Source organism: Sapajus apella, unplaced genomic scaffold (genome assembly GCF_009761245.1).
Source record: "Sapajus apella isolate SASKATOON/1434 unplaced genomic scaffold, GSC_monkey_1.0 scaffold350, whole genome shotgun sequence".
Taxonomy (NCBI): Eukaryota; Metazoa; Chordata; class Mammalia; order Primates; family Cebidae; genus Sapajus; species Sapajus apella.
Genome location: NW_022437290.1, coordinates 1 through 17,541, shown reverse-complemented (window position 1 = coordinate 17,541; position 17,541 = coordinate 1). Strand labels below are relative to the sequence as shown.

At 38.8% G+C, this 17,541-nt stretch overlaps 1 protein-coding gene and 1 pseudogene across 3 annotated transcripts in view; both read right to left on the bottom strand.

The window, feature by feature from the left end:
• The window catches only part of LOC116545725 (pregnancy zone protein), a 51,049-nt gene extending 34,294 nt beyond the window's left edge, over positions 1-16,755 (bottom strand). The window contains exons 1-3 of one of the 2 annotated variants that reach the window (XM_032272230.1): positions 16,282-16,755; positions 6,417-6,559; positions 5,360-5,509 (exon numbers count right to left, since the gene is read on the bottom strand). In XM_032272230.1, coding sequence (XP_032128121.1) covers positions 5,360-5,509; positions 6,417-6,559; positions 16,282-16,342 — 354 coding nt within the window. In that variant the 5' untranslated portion in view covers positions 16,343-16,755. The remainder of the gene's footprint in view (positions 1-5,359; positions 5,510-6,416; positions 6,560-16,281) is intronic. The other variant, XM_032272231.1, reaches the window with a different exon arrangement.
• On the bottom strand, positions 16,540-17,497 carry LOC116545727 (annotated as a pseudogene). The gene has a single exon (XR_004266420.1). The product of XR_004266420.1 is annotated as an M-phase phosphoprotein 6 pseudogene (transcript).
• Positions 17,498-17,541: the final 44 nt, after the last annotated feature.

The window sequence follows — 17,541 nt, the reverse complement described above, 5'->3', positions numbered from 1 at the left end:
AAACTCTACTACAAGGCTACAGTAACCAAAACAGGATGATACTGGTAAAAGAACAGTCGCATACACCAGTGGTACAGAATAGAGAACTCAGAAATAAAACCACAAACCTACAGCCATCTGATCATTGACAAACTTGACAAAACCAAGCAATGGGGAAAGGATTCCCTATTTAATATATGGTGCTGGGAGTGCTGGCTAGCCATACGCAGGAAATTGAAACACGACCCCTTCATTACGCCATATACAAAAATTAACTCAAGATGTATTAAAGACTTAAATGTGAAACCCAAAACTATAAAGACCCTGGAAGAAAATCCAGGCAATGCTATACAGGAGATAGGCACCGGCAAAGATTTCATGGTGAAAATGCCAAAAGCAACTGAAACAAAAGCAAAAATTTACAAATGGGATCTAATTAAAGAGCTCTGCGCAGCAAAAGAAACTATCATCAGAGTGAACAGACAGCTTAAAGAATGAGAGCAAATTTTCGCAATCTGTTAACCTGAGAAAGGCCTAATATCCAGAGTCTACAAGGAACTTAAACAAATTTACAAGAAATAAGATCTCATCTAAAAGTTGGCAAAGGACACGAACAGACACTTCTCAAAATAAGACATAATACAGCCAACAAATGTATGAAAAAACCCTCAGCATAATTATTTCTTTAATTTCTCAGAGAAACATGAATCAAAACCACAATGAGATACCATCTCACACCAATCAGAATGGCTGCTATTAAAAAGTCAAAAAACAACAGATTCTGGTGAGGTTGTGAAGAAAAAGGAATGCTTTTTTAATGTTGGTTGGAGTATAAATTAGTTCATCCATTGCAGAAGAAAGTGTGGTAATTCTTCAAAGACCTAGAGGTGAAAATACCATTTGACTCAGCAATCACATTACTGGGTGTATACCCAAAGGAATATAAATCATTCTGTTGTAAAGATACATGCATGCATATGTTCACTGCAGCACTATTCATGATAGCAAAGACACGGAATCTCTCTAAATACCCATCAGTGGTAGACTAAATAAAGAAAATGTGGTACATATACACAATGAAATACTATGCAGCCACAAAAAGGAATGAGTTCATGTCCTTTGCAGGGACATGGATAGAGCTGAAAACCATTATCCCCAGAAAGCTAACACAGGAACAGAAAACCAAACACTGCATGTTCTCACTTATCAGTGGGAGCTGAATGATGAGAACACATGGGGAGAACAACACTTAACCAGGGCCTGTTGGAGGGCAGGGTGTGGGGAGGGAGAGCATCAAGAAGAATAGCTAATAGATGCTTGGCTTAATACCCAGATGTATTTGTTGTACCTCTGAAGTTAAAATAAAAGTTGAATAAATAAATAAATAAAATGTAGTCCATATTCGAAATAAAAATAAAGGAATCACATAGGTACATAAGTGAACTTATATTATATATATTGGGTAGACCAATGTCTATGCAATTGCAAACGCAGGGTACTTTTTATTGAAAAAAGATGACTCAACAGAATCAAGAATCTACAGGGCAGGGCCAGAGGCCTGAATATTTATCCGTGGACTGATGTAAGATTGAGTCTGAATCAGAGAACTTCCATTTGTCTGGCTTGATCTCAGAGTAACTATGGACCAGTAACCCTTGAGGGCCTCTGGCTTCCCCCTTTTTGAACAGGAATGTCAATGGTGATTGTTCTATACCAGTTCTACCACTGTACGTTGAGTGCGTAAGGCCAAATAACTTGAGTACACATTAGTTCAATGCCTTTGTATCTAGACATATTGTACCTGAGGAATCATATCTGAGGGGCATTATCTGTACTTTGACCTAATTTAAATGATATTTAGCCTGTGAGCTGTTACTATTTTACAATGAGAATTTTAGGGACCTCAGAGAGAGGATCGAGTATATTTTACATATGGGAGCTCATAAATTTCTGGAGGTCAGAGATCAGGCTGTGGAGACAGCTTCCAAAATTGCCCACAACAATCTCTGCCTCCTGGTATTCATGCCCTAACATTATTTGTGCCACAATGAGTAAGGTAGACCACTATAGCCAATGGGATATTGTGGAAGTGAGGAGACATGACTTTCAAGCCTAGGTCACAGAAGATATTACAACTTTAGCACATTAGCTCTCTTGGGTCACATGCTCTGGAGAAAATCAGGACACCGGCAGCGCTAGGACGTCTGTGTGATGAGGAACTGAGGCCTCCTGACGATAGTGTTCGAGAAACCTGTCTTGGAAGCAGATCTTCCAAGCTGTCAAGCTGGCAGGTGACTGCAGCTCTGGCCACCATGCTAATCACAGTCACTGCAGATGACAAGCTGGACCCACCTGGCTAAGCTGCTCTGAATTCCTGACTCACAGAAGCTGCATGTGATAAGAAATGTTGATTGTTTTAAGCCATTAGGTTTTGAAGAAAATTGTTAAGCAGCAATGGACAGCTAACACAAAACCCTTTCTACTTTCTTTACATTTGTTTTTGAGTAGGATTAAACAGGTATGTAAATGAACATGTATTATTTATATTGGGTGAACTAATGATTTCTGTTGTTATTCAAAGCAACCAAGCTTAAAGGTTTTTATAACTTTATCATCTAAAATCTCCAGATATGTTCATAATTCCTTCCCGCCTTCACAACATTCAAAGCTTACCAGCCTTACTGAAGCGACTATTAAATGTATATGACTAAACAGAATAAGACGGACGTGAACTGTTGAGAGGCAAACTAAACTCCTTTACTCCATGCTGAAATTAATAGCTTAGAATAGACTGTCGTCATTACGGAGGGTAAAAATATCAGGCATGTTTCCAAACAAAGCACTCAGAAAGTTTTCTTGTTTCCGATTAACTTCTTGAAGTTGTTTAACTAAAATACAGAAACATAGTCATTGTGTCTGGTATAATAGTTATTATCCTACGAGGAGATATTTTGACCTATTAATAAAATACAAATCAAGATTGAGAAAAACTTTGATTATAGGAGTCCCCCCGATCTACGGTTTTGGTTTCCAAGATATCCATGATCTGTGGTCAACTGTGATCCAAAAATACTAAACGGAAAATTCAGAAATAAACAATTCATAAGTTTTAAATTTCTGCCATTCTGAGCAGCATGATGAAATCTCCCACCATCCTGCTTCATCCTGCTCAGGATGTGAATTCTCCCTTTTTCCGGTGGATCCACACTGTAGTCACTCCCTGCCCTTTAGTCACCTAGTCTCTTCAGTTATAAGATTGACCGTCACAGTATCACAGTGCCACAGTATCGAGTCACCCTTATTTTACTTTATAATGGCCCCATTGGACCAGAGTACTGATGCTGGCAATTCAGAAGTGGAAGAGAAGCCGGAAAGTACTTCCTTTATGAGAAAAGGTGAAAGTTCTCCACTTGATAAGGAAAGAAAAGAAAATGTATGCTGAGGTTGCTAAGATCTATGGCAAGAACGAATCTTCTATCCACGTAATTGTGAAGAAGGAAAAAGAAATTCATGTTAGTTTTGCTGTCACATCTCAAACTACAAAAATTATGGCTACAGCAGGCAATAAGTGCTTTGTTAAGATGGAAAAGGCATTAAATTTGTGGGTGGAAGACAGGAACAGAAACGTGTTCTGGTTGATGGCATTGGGTTCAGTGCTATCCACAGTTTCAGATATCCACGGGAGGTCTTGGGACATACCCCTGTAGATAAGGGGGCACTAGCAGGTATGCTCCAACCTCAAGAATGTTAATTTTGATAAGTAAAAATAGGACAGGGTCTCAGCTATAGTTATCTCACAGTTATTATTATTATTATTATTGATATTATTTTTGAGATGGGTGTCTCACTTTATTGCCCAGGCTGGAGTGCAATGGTGCTATCTCGGCTCACTGCAACCTCTGCCACCCAGGTTCCAGCGATTCTCCTGTCTCAGCCTCCTGAGTAGCTGGGATTACAGGCACCTGCCTCTGTAGCAGGCTATTTTTGTATTTTTAGTAGAGACGGGTTTCACCATCTTGGTCAGTGTGGTCTTGAATTCTTTACCTTGTGATTCACACTCCTCAGCCTCCCAAAGTGGTGGGATTACAGGCATGAACTACCATGCCAAGCCTGTGTCAGAGTTTAAAATTTTCATGGACATGAAGTAGAAACTAGAACAAACAAAAGAAACTTTCATATTTCTAATTTGTCAACCAACATTGAAAATCAATAATACCTACCAAACAGATAAGTTGATTGACTCTTTTAATTGATGATTCATGAGGCAGTTAAAGCTATAAAATTTCTCATAACTTTTTGTCAATGATCAAATCATAACAACCTCATTTTTTCTTGTATTATGTTAAAAAATTTCAAATATGAGTAATCTAGTTTTAAATAGGTTAGACAAGTAGGTTCTGAGCTATTCCCTTCCTTCTGATAATTGTTCTTCAAAAATCCCATATTAGATAGTATTTTCTCCAAATGGCAATTAATAACCAATGTTCACCTTTTATTTTGCTGAGTCATCTATAGCCTTTGTTTAATTGACCCTCTATAAGGACAAGGACTGTGGTATGTTTCCCTCTGTTTCCTCAGCTTCTACAACAGATCCAACACGTAGTAAGCTTGAAATAATAAAATAAATAAGTCATGATGACATGCTAAATGTTACCCCCATGAATTAATATAACTGTAATAAATAGCAGAGAATTAAAATTTTAGTCTGTGAATCAAGATTACTAACAAAGGTGTAGAAGGTCTTTTTTTAAAAAATAGAAAATAATTTTCAAATCACTTATTATCACTTTCACAGACCCCAACAACTCTCGAGACATCAATAGTAAGATGTGTTAAAAGGTACATAACTTCCCTTATGTTTGCAGGTATTAATTTTATAACAAGCTTAGATACTCCAGTGACCAAAAGTGATTCCCTGAGACAGGGTCCAAATTACCTAATACTTTGGCAACACATTCATTTACTCACTGTTTTAAACATGACTATCACATAAGTGTGGAATCTTAACAAAATATAGTTTCATTAAGATTACTTATTGTAAGACATTAATTACTGAGGTTGGGATTTGATTCTTTATAGAAATAGAAGTTGTGTCATAGAAGGAATCAAAACTTGCAGGCAGAGTTTCAGAATCACATCTCAGCTTATGTCACTCAGTCTTGAACAAATCTCTCAACTATTCTGAATTCACTTTCTCATCTTAAACTGGGACTAATACTCTCCAGAATGTTGGGCAGACTAAGCAAGAAAACCTACGAAACTATCAGGGACTAGACAAACGGTAAGTATTTTTACGGCTACATTTTACTCTCAACAGAGACTTCTTGCTCTAAGCCCCTGGAATGGCCCTTCCTGGTCCCTGAGGCTGCTGAAAACTCACTGAGGACGTGGAGAGTTCAGCCTCAGGCTTCATGAGCAGCACACTTTGGTCCACAGCGCGAAGGGCACAGAGCGACTGCGGAGCAGCTGCCACTCGCAGATGGGTGTGTGAGGCTGGGAGACTTTGTGCTGGGCTGAAGCTCAAGTCCACCTGTGGAAAATGAAGGAAAAGTCAACCAGTGTTTTCCCCACTTCTGTGATCTTGCAGTCACCTGCATTCCCTAAGTCATCCTTATATTCAGTTGATATGACTGTGTTGTTAATTTCAGTCAGAAATCTGTTTTACATCTTTCCTTCACTATATTGCAAAGGCTTCTTAGTAGCTTAGTCTTGTCCTACGGAGACAACCGAAGCAGAATAAGGATAGACACCTTGTTTAACTTTTAGATGGCCATCTTTTGTTTTGTTTTGTTTTGTTTTGTTTTGTGATGGAGCCTTGCTCTGTCACCCAGGCCGGAGTGCAATGGCATGATCTTGGCACATTGCAACCTCTGCCCCCCGGGTTCAAGCAATTCTCCTGCCTTAGCCTCCTGAGTAGCTGGGATTACAGGTGCATGCCACCACACCCAGCTCTTTTTTGTATTTTTAGTAGAGACAGGGCTTCTCCATTTTGGCCAGAGTTGTCTTGAACTCCTGACCTCATGATCCACCCGCCTCAGCTTCCCAAAGTGCTGGGATTACAGGCGTGAGTCACCGCACCCCATTGGCCATCTTTATCTCTGATACATAACAAGGTAATTCTAGGTATTTGTACTTTTTCTTCAGGATTTGGGAACTTTTGAGTCTTAGCATTTTACATTCTCACACAATTGAATCAGCAGAGGAGACCATCATGAACACAACACTGACTGTATTTTATTTGGTAGCAGCTTTGTGTAATGGAAAAAGTGCTGTACTAGATGCCTAGAAATGTGGGTCTTACATAAACTTGTTGGGAACTGTTGGGCAGCCCATTTTACTTTTCTGAACTCAGTTTTCTCTGGGGTGAAATAGATGGCAGTATCTAGATTACAGTATCATTTATTTGTGTTCTTTGAATTTTACGTTAAATCACTCACCCTGTTGGCTAGACAGTTTTCAATCTCAAATTTTTCAGAGTCTCCAACAACTTCTCCATCTGGTAAAATGGCAAAGGTGAACATTCGTGCAATGGGAGCAATGTCTGACTCCACAGGGAACGATAAGACAAAACTGCCTTTCACTGGAACATGGAGAGAGTGAGACAGGATGGTGATAAGTCAGGACGCTGTTCCTTGGTCTTACCCAGTTTGGACTGTGTCCATTCATTCAATGGCTTAGTCTCTTCATGTGTATTTAGTTATGTGGTGAAATTAGTAGGCCAATGTATCCCTTCAGAACTTCACTTGTAGCATAAGTTAACAAAGTTCTTTTCACTCACATTTTTTAAATCTGATATTCCACTTAACTGTTGCCTTAATCAATTAAATATCAGTAGCTCCAAATTTTATGCATATCTATGTGACAATATTTTATTTACATTTCAGACTAGGGGTGATTCTCAATTTAAATATAGAGGTATAATTTGTAAGATATAATGAGTTTATTTTATAATATATGACTTTTAAAAAGCACTGTATGTAAAAAAAAAAAAAGTTCATACTAGTTGAACTTCCTAAAAGAATATTTAAGTTTTAGAGTTTTCATTGCAGTGTTAAACTCTTATAAGTACATTAGTATATTTCTACTGGAAGTATTAAATGGTACCAGAAAACACTTCAGAAAATACATTACATTTTAAAGCAGGCTAAAGGGCCATCAGGTAGTTACAAAAGGGTAACAACAAAAGTTCCATTTTCTGAACAGTCCACTGGTGACTTGAGTAGATGGCCCACATTTAGTTGAATAATGGTAATTATACAACCACGAGAGACTTACGGACAGCAAAGGTTCTGGGATGTTGGTACATAAAGAGAAGACAGATACCATCTGGTGTTGGTTCCACGTCTTCCTTTCCTCTACATCCCTCCTCTCCCAGATTCTCAGCTATATTGCTTTAAATGTCTGTGTTTCTAAGTTGTTTTCCAGTAACTTATTCTTGGTGAAGTTAGACAATACGTACGATAACAGTCTCTAGACATTGTTGAAACTCAAAATAGTAATGTAGGACAAGGACAATCATAACTGTAGAAGAACTATGATTATTTTTTCTTGACTATATGTGTTAAGAACTAAGTCTAATATCCTCAGAAATATTTTACAAAGTGTAATATAATATCAGGATGAACAAGGATAGCTATCTAATACACAACATGAAGACTGTAGTTAATAAAACGGTAGTATATTTTAGATTTCTGCTAAGTGAGTACATTTTAGCTCTTCTTGCCACAAGCACAAACACAAATGACGGCCATGTTACTTTGCATCACTATGGTAGCCATTTTACTATCTATATGTGTCCCATAATGTTATGTAGTACGCATTAAATAAATGCAATTTTTTGGAGACAGGGTCTTGCTCTGTTGCCCAGGCTGGAATGCAGTGGTGCAATCATAGCTCACTGCAGCCTCGAACTTCTGGGTTCACGTGATTGTACTGCCTCAGCCTCCCCAGTAGCTGGGATTACAGGTGCACAACACCATGTTTGGCTAATTTTTTATGTATTTTTGTAGAGATAGAGTCTTGCTATGTATCCCAGGCTGGTCCTAAACTCTTGAGTTCAAGCAACTCTCCCAAAGTGCTGCAATTACAGGCAGCAGCCACTGTGCATGGACACAATTTCCTTTTTAAAAATGATGATATTAAAGCCCTGAGATGGGTGGTTCTCAATTAAAAACTGTTTTAACTCTATGTAGAATATGGAATTTTTCTAACTTTATGTAAATTTTATGTTAGCCTAACATTACTTATTATTTTATATCACTATGTATTTATACTTCAAAACTCTAAGTTTGAGAAGAAAGGAAGTTTAAAATATCATTAAGGCTGTGTCATGCCATTCATATTTCTGTTGAGTTGGACAGATCAAGATTTAGCTCAAACATCAAAAAGGAAATAAGTTCCTTTTCTAAAAGGAAGGAAGCCCTTCTATCATTGTGTCTTGAGTTCAACATGGAAGGTGGGGTAGATTGAAATGTCATAAAAACAGCAAAACAAAATATGGGACTTTATTGCAAAGAATAGTGGTAGGAAATTAAAGCTTTTAATAATGCAATTTCCCAGCACACGTGTGTGCATGCACCCTGCCTTGCCACTGCTGGCAGCCTGAGTACACTCCATCGCTCCCTATCCCATCACACTGCCACCGACGTCAGAGCATTGGCAGGCACTAAATCCACCAACCCCACCCCTGCCAGGACTCTGCCCCTGCCCCGGGGGTGCCAGTGCAAAACTAGGCACAAAATGCACAGACCCACCCCTAGCCACGTGCAGACACTGCTGCCAGTGTGAATGCACACAAAAGATTCATACAGTCCTGCACCCATCAGCGCCCCACCCCCATGCTAACACCACCGTCAATGCAAATGCATGCACAGTTGCTGGTGGGGATCCCCCAATCCCCTGAGCCATATTACCATGACCACTGCTGTGAATGCCTGCACAAAGGCCAGCAACCTGGCACCTGCTAGCACCCTGCCGTAGCTGATGAGTGTGTACTCCACCGCTCTGCCACTGCCTCTGCTGCTGTTACATGTGAATGACGATTGAACCCTCTGCCACTGTCCTGCAAAGTGCTTTGGCTGACATCACCCATGGGAGTACTGTGATCAGTGGTCTGGGAGTACCTTGGCCCCTTCAGTGCAGCAGGTTCCTAACCTTGAGGAGCCAGAGAACAAAGTCGGAGCCAGATGCCAGTTTCCCAGAGTGACAGCATGCAATCCAGGGACCCTGAGCTAAGCCTTGCCCCTCCGGGTCCCTACTGCCCATGAACCTTCTGGTAACAAAGTCAGTTAACCGAACCCACCTTATACCACAATCAAACCCCAAAGGTCATCACATAAGATAAGAGGAAAAAATGGAAACAACAGCAATTTCTTTTTTCTTTTTTTTTTTAAAGACAGAGTTTTGTTCTGTCGCCCAGGCTGGAGTGCAGTGGTCCAATTTCGGCTCACCACAACCTCTGCCTCCGTGATTCTCCTGCCTCAGGCTCCCAAGTAGCTGGGATTACAGGCAGGAACCACCATGCCCGGCTAATTTTGTATTTTTAGTAGAGACAGGGTTTCTCCATGTTGGTCAGGTTGGTCTTGAACTCCCGACCGCACATGATCTGCCCACCTCAACCTCCCAAAGTGCAGGGATTACAGGCATGGGCCACTGTACCCGGCCAACAACAGCAATTTCTAAGACAGAAGAAACATCAGCTCACAAAGATGAGAAAGAACGAGCACAAGAACTCTGACAACTCAAAAAGCCAGAGCATCTTCTTTCCTCCAAACGATCACACCAGTTCTCCAGCAAGGGTTCTTAACTGGGCTGAGATGGCTGAAATGACAGAAATATCATTCAGAATGTGGATAGGAATGAAGATTATTGAGAGTCAGGAGAATGTTGAAACCCAATCGAAGAAGCTAAAGAATCACAATAAAATGATGCAGGAGCTGACAGACACGATTATCAGTATAGAAAGGAATATAACCAACCTGATAGAGCTGAACAACATTCTACGAATTTCATAATGCAATCACAAGCATTAACAGCAGAATATATCAAGCTGTTGAAAGAATCTCAGGCACTAAGTCCACCAACCCCACCCCTGCCAGGACTCTGCCCCTGCACTGGGGCTGCCAGTGCAAAACCAGCTACAAGATTGACTTTCTGAAATACAACAATCAGAGAAGAATAAAGAAAAAAGAATGAAAAGGAATGCACAAAACCTCTGATTGAGAAATATTGGATTATGTATGTAAAAAGACTAAATCTGCAACTCCTTGGCATCCCTGAAAGAAATGAGCAGGATGAAAGCAACTTGGAAAACATATTTTAGGATATAATCCATGAAAACTTCCCCTTCTAACTAGAGAGACCAAATTTGAATTCAGAAAATACAGAGAACCCCAAAATATACTTCACAAGAAGGTCATCCCTAAGACACATAATCATCACATTCACTAAGGTTGAAATGAAAGAAAAAAAAGTGTTAAAGGCAGCCAGAGAGAAAGAACAAATCACCTACAAAGGGAAGCTCATCAGATTAACAGTGGGGCTCTTAGCAGACACCTTACAAGTCATAAAAGATTGGGAGCCTTTTTTTTTTTTTTTTTTTTGAGACAGAGTCTCACTCTGTCACCAGGCTGGAGTGCTGTGGCAAGATCTCGTCTCACTGTAACTTCTACCTCCTGGGTTCAAGTGGTTCTTCTCCCTCAGCCCCCTGAGTAGCTGGGAGTACAGGCGCACACCACCACATCCAGTTAATTTTTGTATTATTGGTAGAGACATGGTTTCATCATGTTGGCCAGGATGGTTTCCATCTCCTGACCTCATGATCTGCCTACCTCAACCACCCAAAGTGCTGGGATTACAGGCATGAGCCACTGTGCCCAGCCAATATTCTTAAAGAAAACAAATTTCAACCAAGAATTTCATATCTGGCCAAACTAAACCTCATAAGTGAAGGAGAAATAAGATCCTTCTCAGACAAGCAAATGTTGAAGGAATTTGTTACCACCAGACCCATCTAACAAGGGCTCTAGAAAGAGGCACTAAATATAAAACGGAGAGACTATTACCAGCCACTACAAAAACACGCAGAAGTACACAGACCAGTGACACTATAGAGCAACTACACAAGTTGACAGACAGCTAACAACGTGATGACAGTTTCAAATTCACACATCTCAATATTAACCTCAAATGTAAGCAGACTAAATGCCTCAAGAGGCACAGTGGCAAGCTGGAGGAAGAAGCAAGACCCAGTGGTAGCTGTCTTTAAGAGACCCATCTCACATGCAATGACACCCATAGGCTCAAGATAAAAGGAAGGAGAAACACCTGCCAAGCAAATGGAAATTAGAGAAAAGCAGGGATTGCAAGACTAATTTCAGACAAAACAGACTTTAAACCAAGAAAGCACACACACACACGCAAAAAGACAAAGAAGGGAATTGCATAATGGTAAAGGGTTTCATTCAACAAGAAGACCTAACTAGACAAAATCTATACGCACCCAACACAGGAGCTCCCAGATTCATAAAATAAGTTCTTAGAGACCTTCAAAGAGACTTAGACTCCCACACAATAATATTGAGAAATTTCCACATTCCACTGACAGTATTAGACAAATCATCGTGGCAGAAAATTAACAAAGACATTTAGAATCTGAGGTCAGCACTGGATCAAAATGGATCTGATAGACATCTACAGAACTATCCACCCCAAAACAACAACAAGTACATTCTTCTCAACTGCACATGGCACTATTCTAAAATCAATCACACAATCAGACATAAAACAATCCTCAGCAAATTAAGAAAAATGAAATCATACAATCCACACTCTTGGACCACCATATGATTAAAATGGAATTCAATATGAAGAAAATCTCTCAAAATCATACAATTACATAGAAATTAAACAACCTGCTCCTGCATGAGGTTTGGGCAAATAATAAAATTTAGGCAGAAATCAGGAAGTTCTTTGAAACTAACAAGAAAAAAGATACAATATACCAGGATTTCTGGGACACAGCTAAGGCAGTGTTAAGAGGGAAACTTATAGCACTAAGCATTCACATCAAAAAGTTAGAAAGATCTCAAATTAACAACCTACATCTCAACTAAAAGAACTAGTGCATCAGCTGTGCTGTGCAGGGAATCCATGCCACACCCTAATCCCTACTTGCTGTTCAGAGCCTGAAAGTTACAGCAATGGAGGTTGCAAGACAGAAAAAATGGCAGCCAGCCTCTCCTTCTTTGAGTTCTGTCTCAGGGAAATGCTGAGTTGCTACCAGCCTGAAAATCCTGATGGGGGTGGGGCGGTGGTGTTTGGAGTCCTGGGTTGTGGGGTTCCCCACAATGAGGAGAAGTGGGATTCACATAAAAAATAGTCTGACCAAATATCCTTGATGAACACTGATGCAAAATCCTCAACAAAATGTTTGCAAACCAAATACGGCAACACTTCAAAAAGCTTATCCACCATGATCAAGTAGACTTCAACCCTGGGACGCAAGGTTATTCAAAATATGCAGATCAATACAGGTGATTCATCATAGAAACAGAACTACAGACAAAAACTGATGGTTACTTCAACAGATGCAGAAAAGGATTTCAGTAAAATTCAACACCTCTTCATGTTAAAAACTCCCAATAAACTGGATATTGAAAGAACATACCTCAAAATAATAAGCGCCATCTACGACAAACTCATAGTCAACATCATACTGAATGGGCAAAAGCTGGAAGCATTCTCCTTAAAAATTGGCACAAGACAAGGATGTCCTCTTTCACCATTCCTATTCAACACAGTATTGGAAGTCCTGGCCAGAACAATCAGTCAAGACAAAGAAATAAAGGGCATCCAAATAGGAAGAAATGAAGTCAAACTATCTGTGTTTGTAGATGACATGATTCTATATCTAGAAAACTCTATAGTCTTGGCCAAAAAACTCCTTTGTACAAAAATTACTAGCATTCCTGTACCAACAACAGCCAAGCCAATAGCCAAATCAGGAATGCAATTCCATTCACAATTGTCACAAAAAGAATAAAATACTTAGAAATACAGCTAACCAGGGAGGCAAAAGCTCTCTACAATGAGAATTATAAAACACTGCTCAAAGAAATCAGAGATGACACAAACAAATGGAAAAATATTCCACGCTCATGGATAGGAAGAATAAGTATCATGAAGTGGTCATATTGCCCAAAGCAACTTATAGATTCAACGCTATTCCTATCAAATGACCAATGGCGTCCTTCACAGACCTAGAAAAAACTATTTTTAAATTCGTATGGAACTAAGAAAAAGATCAAATAGCCTAGGCAATCCTAAGCAAAAAGAACAAAGGAGGATGCACCATGCTACTCAACTTCCAACTAACCTAAAGGGCTACAGTTACCAAAACAGCATGGTACTGGTACAAAAACAGACACACAGATCAATGGGACAGAATACAGAGACCGGAAATAATACTGCACACCTACAACCATCTGATCTTCAAGAAAGCTGACAAACACAAGGAAAGGACTCCCTATTCAATAAATGGTGCTGAGATAACTGGCTAGCCATAGACAGAAGACTGAAACTGGACCCCTTCCCTATACAATATACAAAAATCAACTCAAGATGGGTTAAAGACTGAAATGTAAACCCAATAAGTATACAAACTCTGGAAGACAACCTAGACAATACCATTCGGGACATAGGAAGTGAAAAGATTTCATGAAGAAAAGGCGTAAAGCAATTGCAACAAAAGCAGAAATTGACAAATGATATCTAATTAACCTAACCAGCTTCTTTTGCACAGCAAAAGAAACTATAGAGTAAACAGACAACTTAGAGAATGAGAGAAAACTGTTGCAAACTGTGCATCCAATAAAGGTCTAGTATCCACCATCTATGAAATTTAAACAAATTTACAAGGAAAAAACAAACCACCACATTAAAAAGTGGGCAAACGACATGAATAAACACTTTTCAAAAGAAGATATACATGTGGCCAACAAGCAAATGAAAAAAGCTAAATACAACTGAATATTAGAGAAATGCAAATCAAAACCACAATGAGATATCATCTCACATCAGTCAGAATGGCTATCATTAAAAGTCAAAAAATAACAGATATTGGCAAGGTTGTGGAGAAAAGGGAATGCTTATACACTGCTGGTGGGAATGTAAATTAGTTCAGCCATTGTGGAAAGCAGTGTGTCAATTCCTCGAAGAGCTAAAAACAGAACTATGATTCGAGTCAAGAATTTCAGTACTGGGTATATTCCCAAAGAACAGAAATTGTTCTGTCATAAAGACACATGCACACTTATGTTCATTGCAACTCGATTCACAATAGCAAAGACATGGAATCAACATAAATGCCCATCAGTGGAAGACTGGATAAAAAAAAATGTGGTACATATACACCATGGAACTATGCAGCCATAAAAATGTACACTATCATGTCCTTTGCAGGAACATAGATGGAGCTAGAAGCTATTACTGTCAGCAAAATAATGCAGGAACAGAAAACCAAATACTGCACATTCTCAGTTATAAGTGGGAGCTAAATGATGAGAACATAAGGCTACAAAGAGGAGAACAACACACAGTGGGGCCTATCTGAGGGTGGAAGGTGGGAGGAGGGAGAGCAGAAGACACTGACACCTACTGGAGGGCGGAGGGTGGGTGGAGGAAGAATATCAGACAAAATAACTGCCGAGTACTAGGCTTAGAACTGGGTAATGAAACAATCTGAACAACAATCCCTGTGACATGAGTTTACCTATATAACAAACCTGCACATGTGTCCTTCAAACCTAAAATAAAAGATTAAAAAATAAAATAAAAATAAATAGTAAAATTTGAGAAGGCTTCATTATTTAAAATCTGAATTCTGAAAATTAAACAGACAAATAGTTTAGGAATAATAATTTGGATAGTGTGAAGAATAGTGTAAAAAGAAAACAATATGAGGAAGCTCAACTTGGACAATTTGAAAAGTTTTAAAAATTTGAATTTAGGCAAATTGTGAACAAAATTCTTTCTAGTATCTTAGAGGTGTAAGGGCTTTTGATAATTCTGTGGAAAGTAAATCAGTAATTAATAAGTATTAAAATATGTGGTTAACATTGTTTTTTGATGAAACAATTGATGTAATTAGCTATATAGAGAAATTTTTTCTAATTGACTCAGTTACTTTCACTAAAATGTGGCATCTTCACAAAGTAAATAATTAAATAACTATTCCTCATTTTACTATATAGAGATTTTTACACAGGCTCTTCCTTTTATGAAGAAAATTCAAGTTGAAATATTAGAAAAGAAAATAATAAATATTTTAAAACCTTCGATTATTGCTGTGAACGTGATACATATAGCAGTATTAGAAGAAAATTATTCAACAAGAATTGAGGGGGAACAACCTACACATTGGGGTCCAGTCTCCATATCTAAATGTCTCTACACTAGCAGTGGGAAAAACCAATATTCAAAACTGGCAGCAGTCTTTAATGCTTAATTAAAATAATTATTAATTATTTGAGTACTGATTAATAACTTCTATATTTCAACCTTCTCAAAATTGTTTCAATTTTCAAAATTGAAAAATAAAAATTAAAAATGGATATTTTATTTTTCCAGCTTAGCAGGAAGAGAAAACACAAAAAGAGAAAATATTAGGCAAGAAGCAAATCCTAACGGTTATTAAGTTTAGCTCAGGGGTGCAGTGAAAGTTGATAAAATGTTTGCCTTAGTTTAGCTTAATTACAAAAATGTTCATGGGTTCTCTTTTCAGTGGTTTAACCTTTACATTATTTGACTTAGAATGGAAAATAATCTTGGTTCCTTAGTCCCCATTTTATTCTTGAAGGGAATCCAATTTCATGTATAAAGTACTCATGGCCTGGCACAGAAAAAAAAAAAAATCTAGCACCTTTCTTCCTTCTCATTTCCCATGATAATTACTCTGTTCTTCTCTGCAATATTAACATAATCAATGTACATTTTATTAGGGGTGGAGATGAATAGAAATAAGCTTAGATTTTAAAAAGATTTTTATTTTACTGTTAGAAGAAACAAACTAAAATGAAAAAAATAGTATCCTTTAGCAGAGTGACTGATACAGAGTAGAAAACAAAATTTATCTGTTGAGTGTCGAATTTTAAGATGCCAAAGAGTCACAAGAAGAGTATTTTCGTGTGTGTCCTCCTTATTGTGAAGAGGTGATAGAAATGATTTCCCCATTGGTGAACTGTCACTAAGGAAGGGTAAGGATGTGTTAGGGAAGCAAGGAGAGATGAACCTGAGGATACTCACTGTCTCCTGACTCCACAGGCAGAGTGTGGGTTCCAGATCTGACTATGCCTCCTTTAGCCATGATCTGAAATGAAAAAACAGTAAAGAACTTTTCTTGAGCTGGACACAGATCTCAGCATCGTCTCCCCACATGACTCACTTTCTTTCTTTCTTTTTTTTTTTTAATGTCAAAGTAGATTTTTATTACAGAACAATTTTTTCTATTAATTCAATCCTTTAAATAAAGCAACATAATACCATAAACTGACAATGACCTGGTAGCATGTGAATACTTAAGGCCGGAGAGGCATGTGTATTCTTGATAAATATAATAAAGGGCAATTTAAACTTTGGCATTAGTTTACATGAGTCACTTCAAGGTCAGTGACTGGAGAACTGTATTAAGAGAAACCAGAGGTAAAAAAACTCTTCAGGAAGGAGCCCTCTAACAATGTACATTTGAAATCAGGGAGCTAAAGATCCACTCTGAATGAACACCATTAAGCCAAGGATGTACAACAACCATCAACATCTGTTTCAAAAACAGGATGTTTCTAAAATGATACATCTCTTTACAAAGTAAACATTACAGTATTAATAACTACAGAGACACCATTGGGATGAGCTCCAGATCCGCCGCTGACGTCCATGAAGCACCCGTGGGCCATGGCTTAAGGCATCTATCTTAATCCTGGGGCGTTAAGAACATCTTCTTTGCTTTAATCGGTTGTATGTCTCCATTTTCATCTTCTTCATAATTAGCATGGTCTCTCTTTCTGGCAAACTTTTTCCCAATGTCCCCACCAAGGTCTCATATCTTCTAGCCATCTCTTCATCTGACACATCGAGCTTCACTGTTTCATCTTCAACTTCTTCTGCTTTGTGCTTAGCATTCATATGAAGCATCAATTTCTCCACCTCAGGATGAAATCCTCTGAATGACATTCTTCCATAGAGAAGATCTTCACATAATAAGAAACTCTGCTCTTCTATTATGAAACTCTCTTTCTCTTTAAGCTCTGGCAAATCCAAGTACCAGTGCTCTTCACTAATTATTTTCTTTTCTTCCTCTTCCAGTTGTTTCTTGGTTTCTGAGTCCAGTCCCCTTTGCATAAACTTCACGTGTAGCAGATTCTTGGACAACTTTGTCTTGCGCTCGGCTGCCATGGCGGCTCCCGCCCAGTGCCGCACTCGGCCGCGAGCCTCACCGCGCATGCGCCGATGGCCCCAGGCCTGGGTGGAGGAGGGGCTGGGTGGGTGGGTGGAGGAGGGGCTGGGTGG